Genomic DNA, 10,310 nt, shown 5'->3' on the forward strand with positions numbered 1-10,310 from the left:
TGACGCGATCGACCCGGGTTCAATTCCTCCTTTTGCCGAACTTTTGTTTTTCCCTCCCTTTTCAAATCTCGTATTAGCAATGGATTCTATTTACACTAAGTGAAAATAGCAATATTTTTAGCAATATGCTATTTACACTAAGTGCAAATACCTATTTACACTATGTTAAAATAGCAGGATTTCTACTATCAAGTATACTACTTGTTGCAAATAGTGGCAATTATCTGCACTTCAGTATTGTAGTACATTATAAAACAGTATGCAATAATAACGTATTGAGTGTAAATTATAATTTTAATTATTAAATGGATGCCACCTTATTGGTACAATAAAGCCCTCCCTACACCTACGCTAACCCTACCCCATACTTTATTTTCAACTTTTTGATTATTTCCTTAATTTTTATTGAAAATAAATGCCTTTACGATATTTTGTTTTCAGAATTGTGATTTGCTTTGCACTTCTCGATCACCGTGCAATACACTTCCTTCATGTTCAGTGGCAGACTGGAGAGGCTCCACTGATGTTTCAATAGAGGAAGTGTACTTCGCTCAGCAGGGAGGGGCTTGTGGTTTCCTTCGAAAGTGTGGACTTAATAATTGTTACAGTACGAAGGCCACGTTCCTTTTAATTCTATAACAATTGCAAATACAATGTAATTACAATAACCAAGAACGCTCTTGAATAACGTACAAAATAGAGGTCGGTGTAAAAAGGCAGTTCACATCAAAGCGGAACAAGAAAGGCGCTCGCTCGGTAAGTTTGCTTCAACTTCACTGTACGCTACGTAAACATTTGCTTAACAATATCGTTATTTTGTACGTTCTGGGTATTCAGTTCGCGATTTTACAAAGGTTATTTTGTTGTCGCACCTATGTGTTTCCTTGAAAGTGAAATTTGTGTGATTATCAGTCCTGGTCACGCCATTAAAAACGACATCGTCATACTGAATTGCCGTGTAGACAGACGAGCGTCTCGCGCAACATGTTGTTTTGCTTTTGATGTATGCTATTGGCATCCATTCATTTACAAACATGTACATATTTACATGTTTACAATATTTAAAAAAAAATCTATTTAAAAGCTGTTTAATGTATGTACATGTATATGTATATTTAACTTAAAAATTAGTATTTAAATTATCTAAAAAATATATATATTTTAAATGCATAGGCCTACTTTTGAAATAGATGTGTTCTGTGTTGTTAATAAACATACTGTAAATATTATAGAAATTGGTGGAATCCCCCTGCCCTGGCCACAGTAAATGCCACCCATGGTGCCCAACAGGAAATTACTCATTAATTCCCCTAATATTCTAAATATAATACCTCTGTATACAACCTGTTCAGTGACCAGCTTTTTTTTAAACATATATGATATATTGTTTGTTCAGCTGGTTAAACTGAGAAAATCTGTTTACTGCTTCTCAGTACATGTGCCATTTTGCTGCTTATGTTGAAGCACAGCAGATTGGAATTAATCCTTGAGTTTGAGAAAATGAATGTGTAAGAATTAAATGTTGGTCGAAAAATATTAAGTTATTTCAGTGTCACAACCAGAAGAAATCAGAAAATCTCAAGCACTCTTTTAATGTTTTGTCTACCAGGGTTCCCATCTCTAAACCTTAGAAATATTAAAGTCATGGAAATTAATAAAGTCCTCTTTAGTTAATGTTTTTATCTTGCTAAGCACCAAATAATATTGTATTGTAAATAATATGTTCTCGTCTTATAATATTAAATCGTCTTCCAAAAGGTCTGGGAACCCTGGAGGAGACAACGTTTGACCTAGTTTTATTTTCTCTCCCTTTTTCTCATTCAGTATCCGTCCTTCCTCAATCAGTGATACTGAAAAGCCTCCACACAATGTTGTCCTTGTTTATCTGGTCTTTAATTTCTCATTTCAGGCTATCAAAAGGCTCATTTTAGACACATTACACAACCATCCCATCCCCCAGCAACCATGTCCATGGCCCTAAAACAAGTCTTCAACAAGGACAGAACATTCCGGCCCAAGCGCAAGTTTGAGCCTGGAACGCAGCGCTTTGAGTTGCACAAGAAAGCACAGGCATCCCTAAATGCTGGCCTGGACCTGAAGCAGGCGGTGCAGCTGCCGCACGGCGAAGACCTCAATGACTGGGTGGCCGTTCACGTGGTGGATTTCTTTAATCGCATCAACCTCATCTACGGCACCATCAGCGACTCCTGCACAGACCAGACCTGCCCCGTTATGTCCGGCGGGCCGAAGTACGAGTACCGCTGGCAGGATGAGCAAAAGTACAAGAAGCCCACCGCTCTCTCTGCACCCAAATACATGAGCCTGCTAATGGAATGGATTGAGGTCCAGATCAACAATGAGCAGATCTTCCCCACTAATGTTGGTAAGGACCAAATGATCCAAACAAAACATTTGGATTTACACCAACATTTCCTTGATTTGTTGGAAATGTTTAGTTGTTAATCAAGTTTAAAGCCCAAATTCTTTCAATACAAGAATATATATATTTTTTTTTTATTCAAATCTTCCATAACTTACTGTTTACTTCACTGTAGATAAGGGATAAGGTTTGAGTAAGTTTGCTTACATCTTCAAAATAAAGGCTCTTTATTGGCATCAGTGGTTCATTGAAGAACCTTTAACATCCATGGAGTCTACCCATTGTGCCAAGATCGTTCTTCGGGTTATTGAAATATTCTTCAAACTAGTGAAGAATAGTTCTTTTCATAAATGTTTTTAGAAAATGGTTCTTCAGTTGCATCACTACAAACCACTCCTTTTGGAACCTTATTTTTTAAGAGTGTATTAAGGAGTGAATTAATTCATTAATAGCTGAAAATGTATTTGATCACCAAAGTCACATTTAAAATAGATTAATTATATTGAAATATCAAAGGATTATTCAAGATTTTATCTCATAACTAACTTCTAGTTATAATTGATTCAAATTATTTTTAGTGAACATAGTATGAAATCAGTCTTTTATTAGTATGTCAATTGTTTAATCATTTAAAACCTAGCTTGAAAAGTGTGCTTATGCTTATAATTCTTTAAAATTAATGCCAAATCATTGGATTTTTTTGTGCAATGCAGTAACATTCAAAAGTCATCAAAATGTGGCTTAAATGTCCAAATATAGTAGCTTTTGACGCTGCTGTATTTATTCTCTTTTTAGTCCTCCAAACCTAAACCTCTGTAGGTCATCAGAATGAGCTATGCCGACATTTAAAGACACTTCTAGTATAGCACGGATGTCTCAAAATGGCCATCATATAGGTCACCGTATAAAAAGTAACTTGTTGACCATTTGCAGCAGCATTTAAGATGATAAATAAACTCCAATTCAAGGTATAGATAGTCAAATATGCAGAAAACTTGGGATCGTCAAGTGTAGTGTTTGACTTCCCAGGCTTTGTCTCATTATCCTCAACCTGCCATCTGACATCTGTGGTGCCTTTCAAATTGGGTCATACAATTTACAGTGGGATATAAATAGACCAAGTCTGCTAACGCAACGAGACAGTCGAAGAATCTGCCGTGTATAAGGACATGGTTGTCTGCATACAGGTTAGATCGCAGGACTCTATTAATATACGGCGCTGGGGAAATACGATTCTGCAATTTATAATCCATCGTAGCACGTGTCCCAGATGGACGTGCGGATGAGAAAGGAAAGCAATAAAGAATTTTCTCCCATCCAGAGATATGAGGCACTTGTTTCCTCTGATGATATCAGCAGGCTCAACATGTTGTCTCAGTTCTGTCTTTAATCTACAAATACCTTGTTTGATGTAGTTTCATATGTTAGGACCTGATAAGGATGTGAAGTCACAATGAGAAATTACTAACCCTCATAAACCCACTTGCACTTCAACCTAGACTACCATTTGAAAGTTTATGGTCGTAAGAGTTTCTAAAATATTATGACAATTTAAAATAATTGTTCTATATAAATATATTTTTAAATGTCTTCCTGTGATGGCAAATCTGGATTTTCAGCAGTCATTACTCCAGTTTTCAGTGTCACATGATCCTTCAGAAATTCTAATATGCGGGTGCTCAATAAAAAAATATTTTTCCGTGGAAATCGTGAAAGATATTTCAGGATTCTTTGATGAATAGAAATTTCAAATGAACAGCATACATTTAAAAAATAAATCTTTTGTAACACTATAAATGTCTATACTGTCACTTTTAAACAAATCTACTGTGCCCTTGCTGAATGTAAGTATTAATTTCTTCAAAAAAATCTTACTGACCCCAAACTTTTAAATGTTAGTGTATATAATTTTGTATGCTACCATACTTTGCAAAAAAAAAAAAAAAAAAAGAAAAGATTTTATCATATTCTCTGCATTAACATGAATTATCCTCAACCTGTTGAAATGTTCCTATAAATATGCTTTCTGAATAATAAATATATTTCCCCAATATATTGGTCCAGCGATTGTCTTCTCATTAAGAGTATTTTTCTCTTACTGATCATATTTCATATCTGTTGAATTGACAGTTTTAAATGAATTTGACTGATAAACACCCTTCTGAAAATTAACCATGGTTTTACTATAGTAAAAGTGTAGGTGTTTTAGACACAGTCATTCTTTTGACTGCTTTCACATTGAAACGTATGTTATATTTTCATGTGTTGTTTCTTTTTAGGTACGCCATTCCCTAAGACCTTCATGCAGGTAGCAAAGAAGATCTTGTCTCGTTTGTTCCGAGTCTTTGTCCACGTCTACATCCACCACTTTGACCGCGTGAGCCAGATGGGAGCAGAGGCCCACGTGAACACCTGTTACAAACATTTCTATTACTTTGTTACTGAATTCAGCCTCATAGACCACAAAGAGCTGGAACCTCTGGTAAGCATATGTATAAAAGCCAAAAAATTTTATATTATATTTGTGCATGCATCTCTTTATGTGTGCATGGTTTTAAAAACGTGATTTTCCATAACTTAATGAGAGCAGAAACTGAGAAACAAAGAGCGACTGATACAGAAACAAGCACTAATGCGTCATGTCATGATTAGTAGCTAACAAGCCCATTTTATAATGGCTTTGCTAATTGATAGGGCCACACTAGGACAGGATGAGTCAGCGGTTTTGATATTCCAGCCTCTATCATTTTCTCACAGGCAGTTAATGAGCGTCCGAGCTCCTAATGCAGAAAAACCCTTCGTCTATAGACGCAGCAGTTCATTATCTCAGTAGTCACAGTTGAATTGGTGCCGTGGGATCAGGTGTCACCCGCAGGTCCTGTTACTGACATCAGGAGCTCGTGGCTGTTTGCATAGTGTGTTTCCATCTGAAAAGTATATTTAAACACAGGGAATTATATGATCTTCATGTATTTCACATTTTAAAACAACGTGTTTAATTGCATAAATGAATAAGAAACGATTATAATTTAAGAGGCAGGTTGTTTTTTTTATTTGAAACAAAGCTTGTGGTAGCTGACTGAACATACGTGATGATGGCTGAAGTTTGTGGTTTTGTGATGGTTTGTCATACCTGACGCAGTGTTTATTTCTCTTAACAGAAAGAGATGACAGCACGGATGTGCCACTGAAAAAGAGAGCGGACCTTTACATTCCAGACAGATCAGAACCATGCAAATTTACAGTTTAAAAGCAGATGAAACAGAAACCAAACTTTCAAAGACTTTATTTTTATACGCTTTTAAAGTACTGTAATATTCTGTTTAGGGACAGACATGTACATCTCTATAATCTCATGTGTAGGCATATGGAGAGTATTTTTAATAGAAATCAGTATTATCAATTATTTTTGTTTTTCCAAATTTGTCCTGAATCATTCCTTTTGTTCTGTCGAACTGTTATAATCTTTAACATACAGATTATATTTGACTATTTATGTATGTCGTTGAGATATTAAAACCACTTCCTCTTGTCTGTATGTCATTGATTCTGTTCTTGGTTACTGGTCATGTTCTCATCATCATTCATTTTAACTAAAAAGTTGATAACGCGGTAGGACTTAATGTCTGACTACTATAAACATTTGAGACATCATTCAGCACATCATCGCTGCCATTTTCTTTCACAACCTGGTATGTCATGTGGATTTTTTGCTTATCTGTGTCTTAAATGAAAAACAATCCTGTTTCTCCAGCTTACTGTCTTTTCAGGTTTTGTCTCTCAGCCTTCTCATAATCTTTACAATTAAATTAGATTGCAGTTAAAGGGTTGACAGAAATAATTGTGTAATAATTTAAGCCTGCTGATTCTAGTCTCTGTCCACTAGATGGCGATAAAAGCATATCACCACACAGACTTGGATGATGAAATGTTGCATTACCTTGAGCTCCGATCACTAATTTTATTAAACTAGGTCCACAATTTGGTTATGCAATGGGTTTTCATTTTTTGGACAATGCTCTTTTATACTTGTTCTATCTTTAGCGTTTTATCTACGACTAATCAGCCAATGTGTAATGAGTTCATAGTGATCTCTGCTCTGTTGTCTACCAGCCTACATGCTGAATAAGTGCTGAGTTGCACGTTTAGAGGAAATAATTCTTCAGCCCCAGTTTATCTGGATGATGAAATCGTTAACTGTTAATCTTGCTCCACCTTGACTTCAACATCACCTCTCTATGTCGCAATCTTCAATCTGCTGCCCTCAATTCCAGATTTTTCCAGTAGTCTCTGCATTATAATGAGAGGGCGTGTTTTAGTGTCATGCAACACTGACGTCGAACGCTGCAACAAGGTCATGTTATATGCTCGTTAAAGCCCATTTCCAAAACCAAGTTAAGATCTTACAGATTCAAGCCAATTCAAAAAGCTTCGTTGGCAAAAAGGGTTTACAAAGTTTATATGCACTTTAAGTGTTTTGATGCACAAATGTAATCTACTCAAAATGAAGCTGCCTCAAAACTGAAAGCTATTGTTCAGAGAACGTAGGCTATTTATATTCCAAGCTACAAGCTTGCAGCGTTTAAGCTACTTAATTTTTATGTAATATTAAAAATAATCATAATCTACGGCCGTATACAGTATGTACCATAGGTTACATTAATTAATGTCCATAACGGAATCAATTCGCGAGTGTGATCGACTGATTCAAAGAACCGACACAAAAGAGTGATTCGTTTTACAGAGCATTGTTATGTAAAATATAGAAAAACAGCTTCGCTACATGAAAACGCTGCATAAAAAAATGTAAACACAATCTATGCTACTAACACGTAATACAAACTAATAACTTAGCTACTTTAGCAAATGTGCACATGTTGTATATGCGCATGCATACACACAATAAATGTATTCGTCTCTAAATATAGTTTTTGGAAAGGGTTATAAATGTGAGTTGCATCAGATTAATCACAACGCTGCTGCTGCCCCGTTACATTCCTGCGGCACTGATCAACAGATCCGCACCATAACAGACGTTTTCTTTCGCTTTCAGCAACAAAACAACACGCCTGGCCGTGTGTTACGTGTAATTATCTGGATCTGCAAGAACCGCAACAACGATACTCTTGTGTTCTGTCGGAATGTACCAGACCTGGAATGAAGAGGAAACGGCACGTCAGTGGGCGGGGCTTTGACCTCATGCTCCTCGAGTGGAGGATACGTGTGGAGGATACGTGCAGAACGAGATGAAAACACACTGTGATCAAGCATTGGCACCTTCAAGCTGATTCAGTGCGGGTAAATGTTGCATAAGGTTGTCTATCTTGGAATTCGAATATGCTATTTTATACTGGACTACTGTAACACTGGGACTCTGGAACTAAAATAAATCTTTGCACAAACCCATACAGTTTAATAGCTAATATTGCTAGGGGAAAAAACGAACAAACGAGTTTTATGATAGAAACATCCTTAGATAAGTGTACATAATATGTATACATATCTAAGGACATTTAGTAGATCTAGATATATGTCATACATGATCTATAGGCTATCTGTGGGCTATTTAAATATAATGAATTGGGATATGCTTTATCTAAAAATTAGTTCAGTGTGATCCTGTACTTAATTTAAAGTTGTTGTTATTGTTTTTTTACCTGCGCATTTACGTCACTGTTTTGTTCTTTTGTAAACTCAAACTATTCTGACTCTCAGGCATGCAAATATTTTTCCATCTGTTCCACTAGTATTTTCATATTCGGGGTTTATTGTTTGGTGCCTGGAGGATTTCCAATTTCTAGGAGATTTCTAGGAGAAACTGAAAAAAAAGCACGCTTGCGCAATAGGGGCCCAGGACACATTGCTTAATCAGAAAAATATTTTAGGGCTGGACAAAATTCTTCCTTTAAGAGGAAAGAGGAATTGCACGCTTTCCTCCACAGTTACACAACTTCATTAGTTTCATGTATTAGTTTTGTTAATTAGCCAAACCTTGGCTAATTATGTATGCCTTATTTCGGTGCACCCAAACTGTAATACCATGTAATCCACACTCTCAGGTTAAGCAGGTAGTGTGGATTTAATCACATTCAGGTGCATTCTGCTGTCAGTGTCTAATGTTTCGGATGACTGTCATTTTATAAGCTGTTCATGCTTTCCTGCCACATGGATTTTGATTCCAGGAAACGTTTAGGTGCTTCGGCAGAAGTGTGAATAAATCTTAATTATGTGTGTATGTAGCTGACTCCTCGGAAAACCTACACACCCTTGATGTAACAGAAGAGGACTACAGAGTGCCCAAAGAGTACCCATCGTTTTCTAACGATGACGCCGACGGTGATGGCTGCCTCCGTGGCGTGCTCCGCAGTTGTTTTTATGTTTTTGTTAGTTTGTCCTGTCTTTAGTTATATCCCTGCAATCAGTTTCACCAGAGACGAATTGCTGGACATTCGGCAGTACACACCACCCGATATTTCACCGGTTTTCGACTATTCTGATGTTTTGCTGGACATTGTAGTCGGGGGAGCAGCTGCGCTGATCAAGCGCTTCAGGACGCACAGACGGGGGGAAGCGAGCCGGCGCGCTCGTCAAGCTCAGACAGTGCGGATTCAGGACGCCGTTGCCAAGCATCCATCTGGCAAATCTCCGCTCTCTACCCAACAAAACAGACGAACTCCTTCTGCTCTCCCGGACAAATAAGGATTTTTCAAACTCTGCCACACACACACACACACTCGTCTGTCTTTCTCTCCCACTCCAACGCACTTACACTCTCACTTTCACACTCCACTGTCATCATACAAACACCTCTCTTTCTCACTTTCTCCACTTTCCTCACTTTTCCTCCCCAACAAAAATGTCACATATGTTCTTGCACTGTACATTCAAATGCAGATTAGTTGTTTCATACAGAACAACCAGACATTACTCTTTGTAACACACCCACAGAACCTCACCAATCAGATCCCACCCTCTTTGAAATGTACATGTGTGTGCTTCTGTTATTGACTCTGTTATGCATTCCTACCCAATGGAGAGTTAGAATACCATTTGGACCCTTTTGCGAAGGCCCCACTCTGTTAACCCAGAGTACCGTCTGCCCCTCCTCTATCACGTGGCTTGTTTTCAACATAACTTGGCATTTCATCAAGTGCTTCTTTCCTCGGAAGCCTCGCTCTGAACTTTGCGTAATCTTTGGGGCTGTTTTCATGGCTGAATATATAGGCCAAAACAAACTGAGAGGCCAACCATAGAGATAGACAGGAGGGAGGGGGAAGTCACAAGATGTCCCTCGGACCCAAATGGCTCTAAGTGGCGTTGACTTGTTTGACCACCTGAGAAAATAAAGCCTGAGCCACTGAATAACATAATATATTACTATTGACATAACCTTGTGAGTTTAGGATAAGAAAGTTTCACTATGTTTCTGTGACAGTGTACACTGTATGGAATCTGAAATGATTCTGGTATCAAAACTGCCATGTCTAGGGCTCGTATCTCAGTCATTTCGTTTGGCTCATTCAAAGGATCGAAATCATCAAAGCTTTCATTAAGCGTTGGGATATACTTCTAACCGTCTATCTCCGACTCAGCATGTCTGTAAATTGTGCCGGTGTCACGATCGTGTGCATGCCTGTGAATTCTAACATTCCCATCCATCCTGTTAAGGGAAAGGAATGTTGAAGTTACAGTTCAGATGAGACAGTTGTGTTTTATAGAGTAACAAATGTTGTTTTCAAGTGGTGGATAATGCGCATGTATTGTTCCTAAATAATCTACAAGAAAATATTGCTCTTCATGAAAGGGTTTCCCAAACTGTTGGTGAAAAGCTAATAATTCAATCATAAAATGTAAATTTTAAATAAATAATTGTAATATATATATATATATATATATATATATATATATATATATATATATATATAAAAAA

At 37.2% G+C, this 10,310-nt stretch overlaps 1 protein-coding gene across 1 annotated transcript; it reads left to right on the forward strand.

Moving 5' to 3' along the window:
* Nucleotides 1-523: 523 nt before the first annotated feature.
* Nucleotides 524-5,912, forward strand: mob3a (MOB kinase activator 3A). The gene is made up of 4 exons (XM_016471506.1): nucleotides 524-756; nucleotides 1,910-2,383; nucleotides 4,660-4,862; nucleotides 5,542-5,912. Exons 2-4 carry the CDS (start codon nucleotides 1,966-1,968, stop codon nucleotides 5,569-5,571), a joined length of 651 nt encoding a protein of 216 aa, XP_016326992.1. The 5' UTR covers nucleotides 524-756; nucleotides 1,910-1,965; the 3' UTR covers nucleotides 5,572-5,912.
* The last annotated feature ends 4,398 nt before the right edge of the window (nucleotides 5,913-10,310 follow it).

This window comes from Sinocyclocheilus anshuiensis, unplaced genomic scaffold (genome assembly GCF_001515605.1).
Source record: "Sinocyclocheilus anshuiensis isolate Anshui unplaced genomic scaffold, SAMN03320099.WGS_v1.1 scaffold1403, whole genome shotgun sequence".
Lineage (NCBI taxonomy): Eukaryota > Metazoa > Chordata > Actinopteri > Cypriniformes > Cyprinidae > Sinocyclocheilus > Sinocyclocheilus anshuiensis.

Coding starts and splice junctions, on each gene's coding strand:
- mob3a (XM_016471506.1), top strand. CDS start 1,966: ATGTCCATGGCCCTAAAACAAGTCTTCAACAAGGACAGAACATTCCGG. Junction 2,384..4,659: donor GATCTTCCCCACTAATGTTG/GTAAGGACCAAA, acceptor GTTTCTTTTTAG/GTACGCCATTCCCTAAGACC. Junction 4,863..5,541: donor ACAAAGAGCTGGAACCTCTG/GTAAGCATATGT, acceptor TTCTCTTAACAG/AAAGAGATGACAGCACGGAT.